This window comes from Triturus cristatus, chromosome 4_1 (assembly GCF_964204655.1).
Source record: "Triturus cristatus chromosome 4_1, aTriCri1.1, whole genome shotgun sequence".
NCBI lineage: Eukaryota > Metazoa > Chordata > Amphibia > Caudata > Salamandridae > Triturus > Triturus cristatus.
Genome location: NC_140585.1, coordinates 1,220,074,099 through 1,220,092,732, shown reverse-complemented (window position 1 = coordinate 1,220,092,732; position 18,634 = coordinate 1,220,074,099). Strand labels below are relative to the sequence as shown.

General features: G+C 42.6%; 1 protein-coding gene across 2 annotated transcripts in view; it reads left to right on the top strand.

Annotated features, from left to right (window-relative positions):
• Positions 1-18,634, top strand: part of DTX3 (deltex E3 ubiquitin ligase 3) — a 284,871-nt gene that overhangs the window by 249,694 nt on the left and 16,543 nt on the right. For both annotated transcript variants that reach the window (XM_085654596.1, XM_085654595.1), the window contains exon 4: positions 10,366-10,583. In XM_085654596.1, the coding sequence (XP_085510722.1) occupies positions 10,366-10,583 (218 nt within the window). The remainder of the gene's footprint in view (positions 1-10,365; positions 10,584-18,634) is intronic.

The following is an 18,634-nucleotide window of genomic DNA, read 5'->3' as shown; positions in this document are numbered from 1 at the left end:
ATTTAACTTCCCACGGTGCCCACATTCAGCACGGACCCCTCATTCATGCCTTATTAGATGCAATACATCTACCTACTGCAATATCAATTATGAAATGTAAGGCTCATACGAAGGTTACTGATATCATTTCTCAAGGCAATGATCTAGCCGACAGAACAGCTAAACAGACTGCTCAAACCCAAACATCCGACATGACAAAGACAATAGTCCCGATGCCGACACATTGTATGACAGTTAAAGATCCTACCCTTGACGTAATTGACATACAGACACATGCTACACCAGACGAAATAAAGAAATGGACTGAATTAGGAGGGATCCAAACGGACCAAGGATGGATGATGAAGGAAAAATCTGTGTGGTTCCTTCCTGATTCAATGGTCCAAGTTATAATTAACACTATACATAGTCCAGCACATCTAGGAGAAAAAGCTATGCTAGACAGCATTCAACACATTTGGTTCAATAAACATTTACGAGCAGCAGCCAAACAAAAGGTCCGTACCTGTATGATCTGTTGCCAGTTCAACCCAGGAAAAAGTGTTCCCGTAGAGCAAGGTGGATTTCATCCTCCTAATCACCCTTTTGAAGTACTCCAGATGGATTATATCCAGATGGAACGATGTCGAGGATTCAAATATGTTCTCGTAGTTGTCTGCGCTCTGTCCCGCTGGACGGAGGCATACCCGGTTTCAGATTACACTGCCCCGACTACTGCCAAACAGTTGGTTCGAGAATTCTTCCCACGATACGGTTTACCACGTGTTGTTCACTCAGATAACGGCCAGCCGTTCTCATCCGAATTAATGAAACATGTTTCACTTTTGTTAGGTTATCAGTGGAAATTCCACTGTGTCCGACACCCCGAAGCAGCAGGTCTCGTAGAAAGACATAATCAGATACTGAAAATCAGATTGTCCAAAATATGCAGAGAGAAAGGTGTCGACTGGGTAGTAGCGTTACCAGTTGCACTCTTCTACATGAGAATGGTAGCACACTCTCGAACAGGGCTATCCCCGTATGAGGTGATCTTCGGCAGACCACCAAATATGTGGGGGACGCCTATACCACGCAAAATAACTGATATTGACTGTAATATGCTGACAGATTACTTGGCTTCCTTGATGTCTGCACTACAATCTTGTCGTTCACAGGTAGCTGCAGCCTTTCCCGACAATACTGAGGTGAAACCCCATGACGTAATTCCGGGGGACCTCGTCTTTGTGAGGAATTTCGACCGAAAGACTCAGCTGGAGCCCAGGTGGAAGACACCCAAGTTGGTTTTACTGACCACAAGGACAGCCGTGAAGATCGAGGGCAAGAAAGGATGGATTCATTCAAGCCATATCAAGAAATTTCATGGACTTCCTTCAGATGTAAACAGCCCACCTCGTGTGTCCTCACCAATTGACTCAAAACTACCTCTGGCTGAGGCCGACGGTAAAGAACTTTATAGACTAAAATTAAGGCCTAGGCCGTCGGACGATTTGATTGTTTAAGTCCTCTCCTAGGTGAAGCGGTTGAATCTGTCTCCGACATGTATCGCCTAGACCTGAATCATGGACAGTCGCGAAAAATGATGAAACGACAGGCGTATTGTAAATCACTGCGTAGCCATTGCATAGTGACATTATTAATCTTGTTTTTCTTAAGTCTTTTAATAATTACTGCAAGTATATTGTTGCACATATATTACCCTATTGCCAGAAACGTTTACAATGTTACTGCTGAACATTCTTTTAGTGACTTACCCCCGCATGAATTGTCTTATAGACTTGCGCTGCGCAATAACACTTTCATTAGTATGTTACATCATTCCCATCAGACTAGTAATGCAACTAATTGTTGGGTGTGTGGCCGGCTCCCTCCCTATCAGAATTATGAAGGAGTCCTGCCTTTCTTTCCACATCCGTTTACACATAATGGCTCCTGTGGAGCATGGTTTAGTTTAATAAATTCCATAGACTCAGATACAGCCGTTTACCAAGACCAGTGGGTATGGGGAAATCTGAACCTAGTTTTATTCAAAGTCTGTTACCCTGACAAGGAGGGTCGTCCCAAAGGAACAGGAACTGATCTAGAAAATGAAGTATATGGATTAGGTAACTTTACTCCTAATCTCATGGTCCTAAATGTCGAATCCGAAGTTGAACTAGTTTTACCAACCATGTCAGTATTCCCAGCGAAAGGTGAATTATGTGTAAGAAAAGTTGGTTCCATACATATGGGCCATAGTAAATGCACTACTACAGTAGAATTCAGTGATCAAGGCAAATCTTCATTTAGAGCTTATCGCCACTCCTACTTTATATGTGGTCAGACTGCATATATGCGTCTGCCTCTAGATTGGGATGGTACCTGCTACATTGCATTCCTTTTGCCACCTGTTTTCCTAGCTCCTCCTGATTATTATAGAAATATTCATTTAGTACACAACAGAGAGCGGAGAGATCTCCCAATTGTCGATTACACTGAAACAGCATGGGAAAAATACACAGATTTCAATAAAGGCATCTTTCCCTATATAGGTACTGTTACTAATAGTAAGCTGATACGTAGATTAACTAGAACCCTTGAAGCAGTAGTGAATGAAACTATTTCCGCCTTAGGCAATTTAACAGAAGAGCAGTCTGCTATGCGGATTGTTGTGCTTCAAAATCGTCTTGTCCTTGACGTCATCCTGGCTGATAGGGGCGGAGCTTGTAGGGTCATCGGATCAAGCTGCTGCGTATTCATACCAGAAAATTCGCCATCTGTATATAAAGCTATAACTCGCCTTCATAAGATTGTAAGCCAGATACACCAGAACCCAGGCACTTGGACTTGGTCCGGTTGGTTTTGGAGTGTGATATCAGCCTGGGGATGGAGAGTTCTATCATTCCTAGGTATTGGCCTCCTCATACTATTCAGTTGCTGTCTATGTCTACAATGTGGACCAGCGATCTGTGGCCTGTGTGCCACATCGTGTATTCCACCACCAAGATCTCATTCGTCACGGAAGAAGAAAGAGGAACAAATGATGTTATGCGAACAGATCAATGGCTTAATGAAGATTGATATCTCTTGACGGGCAAGTAGGGGACAAGGAGGGAATGTGGAAATATGGATTTTTCTGGTCAGTTATGTCCCCTATCTTGGACCCCAACGGTTCTATGTGCATGTTACAAGTACATGTATATCCCCTCCAGTTCCAGTCATGAAGACGCAAACACATGTGCGTCCACCGTCAACATGTCCTCTGTCAGATCCGCCATGAATAGGCCGGATATTCCATCCCTAAGTATGAAAAGCCACCGGCTTTATATGGTTCACCTATGCCATTTTACAGTCCAGGCAAGTAGGCCCTGATTCTGTCATCAAACTCTTCTTGCCTTCTGCCTCTGAAAACTCCAGTCTGGGCCTGCATCTGTGACCATGAACTTTGTCTCATTCTCTGCGTGGCTCACGAAGCCTGACATCAGCCTATTCTCTGCCAAGAACTGTATTTCACCTTCGAGTTATCTGCTTCACCCCTCAGCCGATGCATTCCTGTCTAGTAGTTTAAGTAAACATTCTTCCAGCTACCGAGCAAAAGGCCCGGCTTCTCTGTCTTCATGCAAGTAATTCATAGCCCTGTTACCATGGAATATTCCTACCCCCTCGCATTTAGTGTAGACACTTAGACGCTTGTACACGCACGCACAGTCAGTATAGAATAGATTCTGTCCGAGAGTCCTTCTTTTGTGGATAACATAGTTCTTTAAACATAGGATGTTAGATATGATTTGGGATTAGGTTGACTTGACCCCCCAGACTTTCCGTCTCCTCATGTAGAGCTAAATGTCAAGTCCCCTTCACCCCCTAGTTGCACGTCAATCACACGTCATGCTGCTGCGCGCGCATCTATGCCAAGTATTATCTTATAGATCCACCTATATATGACATCATAACCAATTATGTTCCTTTTTACTCCTTATTACACCCATTTTCGGTTACACATATGAATCGTCATTTTCCTTATCAATTGTTACGCCTACTGCATTCGCTTCATTGTAATGTATGTACTATAAAAGTCATTTCTTGTCAATAAAGTATGTACTTCACTTCCTGAACCTCCGTGGTGATGGAACTTGGAGCAACCGATTATAATCGATCATTGGAATAAAGCCCATTCCGAACCTCTAATACCACGGATTCTGCCTCTTATTTACTGAGCTGTTTTATTATGTTTCCGTATCAAATTAAGTCCCGGTAAAGGAATTTTATTTACCACAGTATACTGAAATTGGAAAGTGTGTTTTTGAGTCGAAAATTTGTGTTTTTTTAGAACTTGGAATTTCCTAAACATATTTAAAGCTGCTATTTGACTGATAAATCATACATGGTTGGTAACTAGTTACTAAAATTATTACCTTGGTGCCAGTGGCATTGCAGCTATAGCTGTTATTTATTACCCATGTAGAGGCATTTCAAACGGGCCTTTTTAAATTACTGCTGGAAACCCCGCACTAAGGTGATCACTGCTGCTAATCTAGCATAGGTTCGCCATGAACGTAATCTTATCAGATGTGGTCACAATTTAACACTAATAATGTTAGTAGGTCGGGATGATTTCCATGATGCTCTTATTCAGCCTTATCGTCAGGCTAAATCTTTGAGATCAGAAAATAAACATCTTGTCCTAGTCCCCGCTATGCGTAGTGGAGGACGATGCTTTGGTTACAATGCTTCGAAGCTTTGGAATAGCCTACCATTGACCATTCGATCTGAATCCAACTATGTTCTGTTTCGTAAATGTTTAAAGACTTTTCTGTTTCCGTAATTCTTGTACTTGCTCTGGGAGTTGCTATAGCGCTGGGATGCTCTAGGGTAGCCATGCGCTTTATAAATGCCCTTTCAATTCAATTCAATTGTTACTCCACAGGTTGGAGACCCCTTCTCTAAATGCTCTTCCATTAATATGCAGCTTCTTTCTTCATAAATCCTTCGTAGTCCAGGTATGTGTTTGATTTGAAAATGTAGAACCTCCCCCATTGATGTCTTGGCACGTGGTCTTGGGGGCCAGGACAATCTTGTAAATAAGATACTTATGTAGAAGATGAAGCGTAATGAACATAAGCTGTTGTCTCATGTGGTCGCTCTATCTGAAGACTATGCCCCTTTGATTCAATAAGGTAATGTGGTTGCATGCTTCCTCAAGCAGAATCAAAACATTTAGTGATTTCATACTTTTTCTACATCAACCTTAACATTATCTCTTAACATGGAAAGAGTGATCAAACTGCTTTAATTGGGGGATTTTGAAAGACTGGGTGAATTTAAAGTATATAGATAAACTAATCTTATAAGTAGCAGGGTTAGTAGTTTTGTAAAAATGTAGATTTCTACAGGTTTGCTGATTTCGCTATAATCTTTGTGGAAAAGTAGCAGGGACTTCCTACAGCACCTTTTAATTTAATTTGATACATGCATCTGTTTCAAATATTTCTTCCTTCAATTTCTTGAAACCAAGAAAGCATTCATTGTTTTACTATTTTCCTCTGCCCGTGGTGATATTGATGAACGAAAAGTACCCCTGAGTGTATAAAACATAAGATCTATGACCTCTTAGTTGATGGGTATAGTAGTCCTTTTAGGCAATTTCTGCCAGCAGACTAAATTCCGACTACTTCCATAATTACCATTTTAACATGGTATTGTTTCATCATTTGGTTCACAAGGTGAGATTGCGTTACTTTACAGATGGTTACGTACAGAGACACAGAATATATATATATTTTTTAAATTGCTCACTTCTTGACAAAAATAAGATAAAGCAGCAAGTAGTCTCAGTGTAGCATGTAAAATAAACACAATTAAGTTTCCAAACCAATTTAGAAAAAGTATAGAAAAATTGAATGTGTAAAAAAACACCAAGATCATTAATATTGTTTAAGGGAAACCGAAGGTATGAATCCTTTAGCTTTAAGCCATAGCGCACCTAGAAAATGTTAAGCACAATTGAATACAACAGTTTGTGGTTGACTAGGACCTTGGCACGAATTCAGGCCGACTGTGCAGGAGCAGAGGTAGAGTACACACAGCAGGTTGTCAGTCAACATTGTTACCTTTACACTTAGTCTTTAAAGGGACAGTCAACATCTTCCAGAAAAACAAGGTACAAGACTGTGACCGGTGAAGGTCCCTCGAATTTAAGTACGTTGGGGTTGCGCTCCCTTTGAAGCTGTTGCTTTTGCCACCAAAAACTCAGAGCAGGACAAATTGGATTTCTTGGCTGCCAAGGGTGCTTTGCTGGTCTGATAGATTTGCTGCTTAGCCCTGGTTCAAGGTTTCATCTTTGGACTTTTTAGAAGTCAAAACCCTCCATTGGGGTAATGCTGGAAGCTGTAGCTGCTAGTAACAGGATTGGACGTGTTATTAAATTGTGTTTCTTAAGACAAACCCCTTTTGACACATAAACAGGGTTTGGTGTTTTTATTCCACCTTTTACTTTCACAATTAGTTTGTATAGCGTACATAAAAGACATTAAATTCATGCCATAGGAAAAGGACATACATATTATCATTCAACAATACATCAAATAATAAATGCAGTATAATTGACATTTGACAAATACATGACAAAAACATTTAACAACAAAAAATGACCAGTCCTCAGGTTGGAAAAAAAACAGTAACGGTGCAGACTTATTTGTGATTTACATTACTGCAACCTGCTACAAACAGCTAGTCGATGATAAATATACAAGCCTACTGCCTTGTTTGCACACTGTGTCAATCAGTGAAATTGTAATTCTTACGCCTAGCTGTATTTGGTCAACACGTTTCCAAACCCTATTAGCACTTGAGGGTTCTCCTCAGGACCAGGACTCGGTCGAACTCTTTCATACAAAAGAGGTAAGTGCAAGGGCTGTTTGGTGTTCAAAATCGGATTGTGTCGCAGTATTCAATGTGCTTATCTTGAGTCTTTCACAAGAACAGCCGTATTGACTATGACCTAATTTCTGCAATGTACGTGTTGTTCATCGCTCGAACGCAAGGCCGGGTACAATCGGTTCACACGCTGTGGCGTTGCTGTCGTGTGTTCGGGAATTGAATTACTAGCGGAGGAGGGGTGAAGACGTTTCTACACTTTTGGACTCAGCTCCTGAATAGCTGATTTATGATCTCCGCCCTCCCTGAACTCATTTGTGTGGCATCTGGTCAATGCGGAAGCCAAGCTGTAGCTGGGCAGGGCTCCACAAGATGGATATCCTTACCACAAGGTCCTGCTGAACCTGTTTTTAGTGTGGCATGAAGTTCCATGCAACCAGTTTTTTTGTTTGTTTGTTTTTGCCTGCCACAAGTGCAACTCAGGTGGTCAAGCCTCAGACCTTGTCCCCGTCCTTCGGAGGTTGAAAAAGTAAGTCCCAATTTCCTCCAACTGCTGAGAAAGTTCGTTATGGTCAGTTCTGCAGCCAGTAGCTCCTCAGGGTAGGGTATGCTACAAGGTATCAGGTCTCTCCTGCCAGGTCCCCTTAAGGGTCAAATCCTTTGTTGTCTGCTGGACGATCTTGGATTCAGGAGTCCTTTTTTTTGTATTCCTGACACAGGAAAGCATTAGGCCAGCCACGTAACTCTTGAAGAGCAGTTACAATTACCGGGTGCTAGCAGGAATTGGATGTCCCTGAATCCTTGAGCGCGTCCTCTTCTTCCAGCAGGACTCCGGAGTCTTCTTTTTTGCTTCGGGTGCAGTCTTCCAAGCCTAGGAATGTTCTGAGTAGGTGACGATTGATGTGCCAGATGTATCGTGTGCACTAGTCAGAACTTTTGGCTGTCTGGATTATAGTATTTAATTATATATCAAACCTTTATGTTTTGCTAAATTTGTTTTAGAGAAGGAGCAGTTGAAGGATAAAGTAAATTCCTGCAACAGTGCAGCTCCCAAAAATCCCACCAGAAGAGATGGCCCAATTGCCCATACTAACAACTAAGGTGGCCCAGGCACTAGAAAATGGGCCAGCAGAATGTTCATGCATGAAAAGGCGAAAATCCTTACACTGCCCTGATTAGCGATGGGCTACGTTTGTTTTACAAAGTTCAACCCATGCGCTACACCATTGTTGACTTGTAAATGTAGTCATTTTTGCCTTTTTGAACTGTGTACCTTTACAAATGAACATGTTTTATGCATCGCTGCTGTTGTGTGTGCTGTCAGCATGTTCTGTTCTCTGCTGTCTGCGCTGTCATCATGTTTCATTTCACTAAGGGAATGATCGGACATTTCAGATAGTCATGAATAGTTTGAGGTGGCTTTCCACTGTGTTTTCATTACAGGAGATCCATGTCAGGTTGTTCCAGTCATGAGCTCTATGTGATTGTGGCATGCTGCTCAGTGACAGAATGCTTGGATTTGTTGGGGATCTGGGAATATCCATAAATGGTACTCCTTCCTGGGTGGCTATTACTGTCCCCATGCCCAGCCCATGCCACTGCTAGTGGTTGGTGTCTCCCGAATCTAGTGGTGTGTTTCCAACATTTTTACCAGAACCTCACAGGGACTAGAATGCCATAAATGGAACCCCTCTTTCCCCTGCTATTGCCATGCTATATGTGCATGTAAGCACTAGGGTACATGTGATGTAGGTTCCAAGGTTTGGCCCCCGTGTGTTTAGGTTAAGACTTCAGTATCTGACCGCATATTGCTCATTTAGATTTCTCCCTGTCTCTGGAATTCATTCTGAGGCTAATTTACAGTTAGGTTCCAATAGCCAGTCTAAGGAAGGACCCTTGGTGCTCTGACTGAAACTATGAACTAGCTGGAGTTGGTCAATGTGTGACCTGGGAGAGGACAATATTTGGGCCATGACTTTAGCTTGGTGGTCTGACTAAGGGTTTCCCTTTGAAAAGACTAGTCTGCTAACCCCACGCATGCATCCTTTGCTTTATGCTGGAGGCAAGGATCGTCTATATGGGATACACATAGACCCAGTAACAGTGGCCCGCTAATAGTTGCCATGAAGCTGTTGCACTTTATGATTTGTACCTCCCAAATGTTTGGGGTGAACTTTGAATTTTTATTGGGCATTAGGAAATACCAATTGTCCTCAAGACTGGATAAAATCGTCTCCTCAGCTTACCTAGAGTTCACCTTTCACACTTGGATGTCTGCACTTTGTGTAGAGAAATGAGGATCTTTACTGGTTTTCTTTTTAGGGGAAGCACCATACCCCTTGCTTGCAAATAGGAATTCTCCTGCAGCTGCTGAAAGAACCAGTAGGTGGAATGCTCCACAAGGATATGGCCTGACCTGTTTAACTGGTGAGGAAGGAAGTATGTAGTCCTCCAAGACCAGAAGCCTCCAACTCCTTCCTAGTTCAACAAGCAAGTCTCCTGGTGCTCCCGCCCCTGCTGAGAGTGACACCCCTGAGCCGCCAGTCTTGGTGGGGTCCGGGAACCTGAACCAATGACAGTATGAGACCCGTGGGTCCTACCACTGTCACTGCTCCGAGTCAAAAAACATTTGCCTTAAGCCAGATATCGAACTATTTGATCAAAACCAGTCTCCATGCAAATTGTGTATTTTGCCGCCAAAAGGGGATGAGCCCTGCTAAATGTACTTTTGCTAACTGCGTGTAAACACAGTGAAGGACAGAGTAGAGAAGATAGTGCTTTCGAAAAATGTAAATGCCGTTACAACTTGTTAACTTTAGTGTGCATATTTTCTTAACTGTAATTAAGTTTTAAATATTTTTCTAGAAGAATAAAACTGGACATTTATATTTTATTTTGAGTGATACATGCTCCGTCTATATTGTTTACCCCATACACCCTCCACGAATAAACCTTGCTTGTTCAACATCGCTGCTCTCTGAAGGTCAGTGCCTAAAGAGGAAGTACTTGGAATGTCAATGCGCTTGCAGTGGTACCTGCTGCTTGCGTTTTCAGACAGTTGCACAACTTGTTGCAATTGTCCATCTGCTTCTGAGTAGTGCAAGCCCTGAGGACCTGGCCTGACATAAGCTTTACAGTGGGAAGGAAATACTGACTTCTGATTGACCGTTGAAGGGACATGGATTTATCATTTAAAAATCTACTTGTCGCAGTGGCTCATTAAATGGCACCGTCCCCAAAAGGAACCTCTGCTGCCTAGATTAAAAATATTAAAGAGCATGACTGTGACACCTGTCTGTATAGGTTTGCCATGTTCACCCATCAGTGAGGGTCACCTCGACTACGCCAAGTGGAAAAAATTATTTGTTTTCTGTGGCAAGATTTTTTTTAGTTTCATACACCATGTATTGCTCTAAAAGTTTTTTTTCCCCCTTTCTATTTTTTTAACAAATGGATGTCTACACAGAGATTCTTTTTTGTTGCTTATGTTGCTAGTATTTGTTTTTTCTCTAGTCGGAACATCCCAATCCGGGAATACGGTATCCAGGAACCACACGCGTCGCCTACTTGCCTGACTGCGCAGAAGGGAATAAAGTCCTGACCCTGTTCAAGAAAGCCTTCGACCAGCGGCTGACGTTCACCATCGGCACCTCCATGACAACGGGACGGCCCAATGTCATCACCTGGAATGACATCCACCACAAGACAAACTGCACCGGAGGGCCACAGCTGTATGTAGGCCTTGTGCTGCCATTTAAGCTCTCTTTATGCCTTTTTTCTCTTCTGCACACTTCCCACCTTGCTTTGCTTGCATGTTCACTATAGCCAGGGGCGTAGCTTGGTCAGTAAGATTGGGGGGGGGGGCGAACTTCAGATGTTCCAACAATCACAATGGCACATAATGTTAAAATACATTATATGACAAGAGGGGCGCATGAGAGGGTACTGAGTGAGAGAAAACATTATTTTGGGAAATAACCACAAAACGCTTCCTGGTGAAATCCAGCAGACACCTCAACCATACCCGACTGAAAGCCCCTGTACCCAACTATTTTACAACAAATACATTTATTAGGGGATTGTAACACCCCGAACACCCCCCTGAAGCTGGGCCCTGATATTAGCATGTTGTTTTGCGCCACACTGAAATGCAGGTAGCTATCTGCAGTTTGACACGTCATCGAGTGGGGGTGTCCAGCATATTATTGTCAGTCACCTGTTCATTTGTGGCACCAGTATGACTTGCAGCACTAGTGCTGAGACACCAGTGCGGCAATAGATATGTCCATTTGTCCGTTCCCACATTGATCATTAAGCCATAGATAGCCAACAATCTGCTTCCTAGCATACACGTCATCAGTAAGTTCAGCTGGTGCGTTTTGTACCTATCCGTGCCCCATATGTGTCCCTGTGGATGACTCCGTTATAAGCAGCTGAAGAGTGTGATACATACGTTTGGTAATGTTGGGCAAAATCTCCTCACAGAAAGTCTCCCTTCAGTGAGACTCTTGATGAAACTGCCTGTTGAAGACTTGGTCGTCGAGCCTTCATTCCCCAAACTGAAGACAAATTATTTTTCCAGCACTCCAAAAGATAACGAATTTACACGTTTGAAAGTAATAGAGATCTTCACTGTGAGATGGTTGCTTCCGAACCCCGTGGGAGAAAAATTAATTTGAAAAGGGTAGCAGTGCCGTAGCTTCAGGGGGGTGTTTAAAGTGTTACACCCCTCTAATAAATGTATTTTCTGGTGAAACGTTGGGTACAGGGGCCTTGATTTGTATATGGCGAGGTGCCTGATGGATTTCACCAGCATATTTTGCATACACACAGACAGAAAAGCACACAGACTCTCTCCCGCACTGTTTTGATACATTTAAAAAATGTCGGTTATTTTACAAAATATTATCTTTTCTCTCACCTAGTACCTCTACCAGTTCGCATCTCTCTCTCTTTCCTTTGCCCATTAAGCCCCCCTCGTATGCGCTTGCTTGTGGTATAATGTATTATAACATGATTTATGGAAAATCTGATTCTAACAACCCCACCCCTCCGGATCCCCCCCCCCCCCCCCCCCCTCAATCTTACTGACTAAGCTACAGCCCTGAATGGTAGTCACTTTGTTGGACAATATTAACGTCATCTCGATTTATAGTGTATGTAACTCCTCTTGCAGTTGACGGCCAAAAGAAAACAAAGTTACATTTATTTTATGCATGTTTTTCCGGACCCAGTACTAGATGCAGGAATAACGCATGGTATGTCAGTTTCATGCTTAAAAACTACTGTTGTAGCAAGTTAACTTTTTCTTCTGGACCTATAAACCTTTGTTTATGTAAGTTTCATTTTGAGAACAACTAATGCATTCTGTCTGTTAGCTCGTTATTCCCGTTCCTTGGCAAAAATGGCTAACTTAGTGACAAAAATCTTACATGGTGTTTTGAATGAAATGTTTCCCATATGACTTGTCCTCATGGGTCTTGGTACAGCTGAAGCAAAACGCTTGTGCAGCAGCACGAGCTGTTTATAAAGCTATCGAATACCTCTTTCTTCCTGATAAAACAGACGTGAAGGTGCAACCTTTTTTAACCAAAGGTTGTGTCTCATTTACATCTAACTCACAAAATAACTTTGTCAGTATTTTTCCACTATCTCAGCCATCTAGAAACAATGGAATGGTTGCATAAACCTGACCAATGGAAGACATTATGCTTCTAAAGCGCTTTATGGATCATATTGGCATAAAAGCACGATATATAAATACCAATACAATTCAGTGATAGGAAACTGACTTTTAGGAATGAAACCAGCCATTTGTAGGTTTCATTGGGGCAAAAAAGAGCAGTGACATGCCATATTATTTTTAAGGTGAGCCATGCTCTGTGTCTGCTACAATAAAAATCAGCTACATTTGTTTTAACTGGAGGCGGGCCAACATGTAGATATTTGTCATGCAGTGACTTGACCAGCTCTCCACTCATGTAAGGAGTGTTACTGCCTCGAGTCCTGTGGAAGGCAAAGAGACGCTTTTTGCAGGTATTGAAAATATGTGTGCATAGAAATCTGGAGAGATCCCTTAGACCATCCTGCTGCTAAGAAAATATTTTAAAAATTAGTAATCTGTTTATAGATATGATTTTATGCAAAAAATTAACTATTCCTGTTAACTTTCTGGTAGATAACACCTGTATGTAAATTCCTCATCCTCCTTACACCGACCCTTTACCTCAGGGATAAAATCTTTGTTTGTGATTTTTCTTTTGTTTCTTACCCTCTCAAATCAACCATTCAAATCAACATCTCCCATACCTCCATGTGCCCTCCCAGCTAGTGTCTCATCTTTTTTGTTTTAATTTTCACTGCTTTGTTTCGCTCCCACTCTCTGAAGCTTCCTGCCCACCCATTCCAGCATTGACTTTTGTTCCCACGTCTTGTTCTTTTCAACGAAAAACACAAACATGTTTTTCTTTCTCTTTTTAGAGGGCCTAGCAGCAGCAATTTGTCACTGGTCTCTTACTTTCCCTTTAATGTTCCTTTGCATGTATTTTTTAAAATTTAGTTTACTGCTCCAAGTTTGGCATCTACGATCTCGTAATGGTAATTTCAAAAAAGAAAAAAAATTGCAGTGTCATGATACTTATGTGCACATGTATATGTTATCGTGCACTGGTGGTACCCCCCAACACACACTCCCTCTGCACCCCCTTCCCTCTCACCCTCAACCCTCTCTTTTGCTTTGACCAGTGCTGTTCCACATTGACAGATTTTTTTTTTTGTGCCAATTCGTAGCAGCATCAGCAAAAAGCATTGGCAAAGCCAAAAGGCCTGTTAAAGCCATTGAAAGACAAGAGGGGAATAACTTCAAGTATACCCAAATAACCACTGAGGTAATCCTAGCTATAGCCAGGTAGAACAGAGCGTTAACAACTAGCTAAAAGAAATCTTCCATTTCATTATCATTTCTAACGTCTGTCTCCGTGTTATATTCTGAAACTTGCATAATTCTGGAGTTCATATTGTATCTGAATATCAGACTACGGGTAACAACACATTGTACCTATGTTTTTAATGGCTGAGTGGGCAATCTGTCATGAAGTGGTTCTTTATCTTTTGACTTCTGTGGACACCCACTTAATTATTACGGGAACCCGGGGACCCCGACTGAATCATTATTGGACTCTAGGGACCCAGTAATGACCCAGTGAGTCATTACTGGTAGCTGGGGACCCAGACTTTGGCATTTTCGAAGATTGAACTGCAAAACAATACACAAAAATACAGAAAAAAACCTTCATCAAACACACACACACACATATGATGAAATATTTTATTTAAATCACAATATAAAAAAAACAACATTTTAATTTTAAGGTTGTAGGTTTTTTATATTCGATTGAGACACTCATCATCCATATATTTGTGTGAAACACTTACACTGCTCCCACAAATCAATCTGAGAATACAAACTAAATTTGTATCCCTCAAGTTCAATCTCCTTCACATTTACAGAACGTTTTCAAATTGCTTTCAAGTGTACCCTTTGCTTCTTTATTTAAAGACACTCTGAGTAGGCTTTGCGGACCTCCAGGGGTCCCTGGACCACATGTTAGGAACCACTGCTTTAGTGTGTTAAGTGTGAATGCTGTGAGAATGTGATGATATATGCACAGGCCCTTCCATGCAGTCAAACACTTCTTCAGTCATGGTGCATATATTTGTTCACATGTACAGCTCAAGTTGCATAACTGCTCATACTTGGAAAAGTGACTTTCACTTGACCTGGTTTTCACTCACACCCAAGCACACAAACACAGTGTAAATGCCTAGGAAATCAATTTTCAGTTCATGTATTATAAATACAATGATCGTTTCCTTAAAACCAGCATTGCATCACTAGCAATACCATTCTGACAAAAAGTGTAGACTGCATTGATCTTATGCAAAACCAGTTTACTTTTTGTTTAAGAAGGGTGAAGAAAATATGTGAAAATGGCAGCAGGTAAAAATGGGCTGAGAAATTCCGAGAACAAATTAGTAAATTTATGAAGGTCTTTTGGTCGTCACAGCCAAAGCCCTCAGACACATAAATAGGCATTTATATTTTTTATGACTCCCTCAGTTCGATCGACTCCATGTTTCATTTTACCAGCACTTTGAGGTAGCTCTGATTGCATTGGGCGTGTGTCCTCCTTTCTACAGGCCTGAAAGTGCATTTTTTTCGGAGCACTGGGTCCTTCAGATCATAGAGAAGGGTTACACACTACCCTTTCTTCAGGCTCCACCCTTCATCTGTCCCTTGCCCTCTGCACTTCCTCAAGACCATATTTCCATCCTGAAGCAAGAAGTGGCAGGACTCTCCCTGAAACGAACTATGGAGTTAGTACCAGACACAGGAAATGGGTTAAGGATGTTACTCCCAATTTTTACTTGCTCCCAAGAAGGACTGTGGTTTACATCTAATCCTGGACCTCAGGGACTTGAATTTTTCCAATAGGAGGAGAATTTTAAGATGCTGCCCCTAGCTCAGGTGTTGTTGGAAGCTACAGATTGGGTGATGTCACTTAACCTTCAGACTGCGTATTTCCACATTCCAGTCCTACAGTCCCATTGGAAGTAAATGTGTTTTGTGGTGGGTTCAACGCATTGCTGTTTGGCGGTACTCCCATTTGATTTGGCATCAGCACCAGGAGTCTTCACCAATCTGATTGCAGTGGTTCCAGCCCATCTCAAAAGGTTGGGCATCCGAACCTTCCTGTGCCTAGAGAACTGGGTGATCTAAGCCAAAGAGCCATAGGTATCACCTACAGTCGATGGTCTTGCTGCTGTTCGACCTGGGCTTTTTATTCAGCGGGCCCAAATCACACCTTGTGGCCTCTCAGTGCCTCCAGTTCATATGATCAGTTCTAGACACAACCCTCCCCCATGCCTTCCCTCCGCTTCAAGAGAATTGCCAACATGCAGGATATGGCCGCATCCTTTCTGGAGGGCATGCAAGCTCCAGTCCTAGAGGTCCTATGATTACTGGTTTACTGCATCTCCTGGTCTCGCATGCATGATGGCATATGAAGGCTCTGCAGTGGTTTCTCTGCAGGCAGGGCTTCCAGATCAGCGGAGAACTGTCAGGTTCCATCATAATCTCCCTGCGCGCTACAGCACATGTGGTTTGGTGAGGGAACGAGACAAACCTGCACTGAGAAATGGCCTTCAGTCCCCCTCCATCTATGGCCAAGTGTGGGTGGGGCTCATCTGGAGGACCTGGAGATCAGAGGCCTTTAGTCTCCAGAGGAGCAGGCACTTCACACCAGCCTGCTGGAAATGCGAGCTATTTGACTGAGTCTCAGGGCCTCCCTCCCCTACATCCAAGGTTGGTCGGTCTGCACAGATCTTGAAGAACAATATGACTGCGATGTGGTATGTAAACAAGCAAGGGGGAGTAGGTCCTCAACTCCTTTGCCTACAGACGTTGTGGCTGTGGCATTGGACACCCCATCAAGGGATATGGTTGACATCCAATCATCTGGTGAGATCTCTGAATGTCAGATCTGACAGCTTGTGCAGTGTTATCTTTCGGATCACGAGTGAGGTCACGTAACGGAGGTAGCTGAGGACATCTTCGCCCAGTGAGGCTCTCCTCAAGTGGATTTGTTCACCTCCTCCTTGCTCCAATTAGCTAAGGAAGGTGTGGTATATAGACCTTCAGAGCTTCTCCCTGTGTCCCCGGCTCAAACTGCCATACAGGTGGGAGAAATGGTGCTGAGCCCCATTCTCCGAGGCCGCCACGTCTTTTCTGGTTAATGAGCAGGGTCATCTAAGCTCCTTTCAGCTGCCAACAGTGGTGGTCGACTTTGTCCTGTCACCCCTCCACAAAATCTGGTTGCTTTGGGAGATGGGCGCAGACCTCTACGTAGATCCTCTTCTTGCTCGAATGTCACAGATACTACAGCTTGCACTTGCTCTAGCCCACAAGGGGCTTTGCAGTGGGCACTGTAAAAGGATATTTAGCTGCGCTGTCAATGTTCCTCTGTCTCCCATACCAGCCTTCTCTGTTTAAATCCTCTATTGTGATGCGTTTTCTTGAGGGATTTACTAACTTGTACTCTCCAACCCCCTCTATCATGCGTCAGTGGGACCTTAATCTTTTTTTGGCATTCTTGATTGGGGTCTCCGTTTCAGCCCCTTCACAGTTGCCAGTTGTGAATGTTAACCGTTAAATCAGTATTTTCGATGGGAATTACTCTGACTAGATGGGTCAGTGCATTACAGGCATTATGCTCCTGTCCATATTTCACCGAATTTTTCCATGACAAATTGGTTTTGTGAACCCCGGCTGCTTTCCTGCCAAAAGCGATGACTCCCTTTCACTTGCCAGTTCATCACCTTACTGACCTTCTTTCCCCCATCCCACCCAACAAAGGAGGAGGCGCAGCTTCACAGGTTATATCCTCAGCAGGTGGTCAGCTTGTACCTAGATCCCTCTAAAGATGTACGACTGGATGATCAGCTCTTGATTGCGGTTCCAAGAAAGGCAAAGGGGTCCGGAAGCAGACACTGTCCAGGTGCATCACCCTCTTCATCAAGACCTGCTACGCCTTGGTCAAGAAAGATCCCCCAGAAGGAATCAGGGCTCATTCCACCAATACAAAATTGTCAACTTCAGCCCTTACCACAGGGGTTCTAGTTCCAGAAATCTGCAAGGTAACTACGTGGGTAACTCTATACACTTTCGCCAAACATTACTGCCTCAATTCAGAAGTATGTAGGGATGGCCAATTTTCCAGACCTGTCATGCAGAACTTCCTCGTTTAACCATCCATCAACCCTTCTCCTAAGAGGGATACTGCTTGGGAATCTATTCTACAGGTGAGGAATCTGCAGGCCAAAGAAAAAGTTACTTCCCTGTGATAACTATCTTTCTGGTGGATGCTCTACCTGCAGATTCCTCACTGATCTCTCCTGCCTCCTCATTTGATGAATGTGTTATAGGGAAAGTTTAATATGGTCCCAATTCAAGTTTGGCACTTCACTACTTATTGTCGATGCCAGTCCATCCACTCTCCTTGAAGGCTTGTAAAAAAGGGATGGAAATTGATGATATTATACTGCGTTGGCTGCTATATGGATAAGGGGATGTCACACAATGTCTCTTCCGGTGTCGATTCGAAGACAGCGCCCCTAGCAGTGACTTTGAACTTTTCCAGATCCTGTCTGAAGCCTGGGATTATTCTACAGTAGATAAAGTAGTCACCAGAAAGATTGTTGCTGCAGGTAAGTGACCTTTTCCTTTTCTCACTAGATATTGAATAAAAGTCATTATAAGTCAAATTTAGTTTCTGTGCATTTTAGGATTACTTCTAAATTTATAAGAGCTTTTCATAAAATCGATTTCCAAAATAAATGGAACATTATCAGAACAGTTTCAATTGTTAAAACCAAGCATCATCATTACAGTTATTTGCTTTAGTAATAGAAACATGTAAACAGCAATAGGCTACCTCCACACATCCATACATATAGAGGCTGGATTTAGGAACTTCACCCACTCGAAAAAAACAACAAATGGTCTAGCGTTACTAACACATGAGGGCAAACCAAACTTGGGTATTTTTGGATCACATCGGCCATGCTTTTCAATGTGGTTTGATACACAGAAAACATTTTTCAAATTTTCTGTCCTTCACAATGTGAAAAGAGCAGACTTACCATTTCTTATGTCTTACACTTTCAGAGCATGAATCAGTCATACCACTTTTGCATGGTGATAAACTGAGAAAATAAACATAGA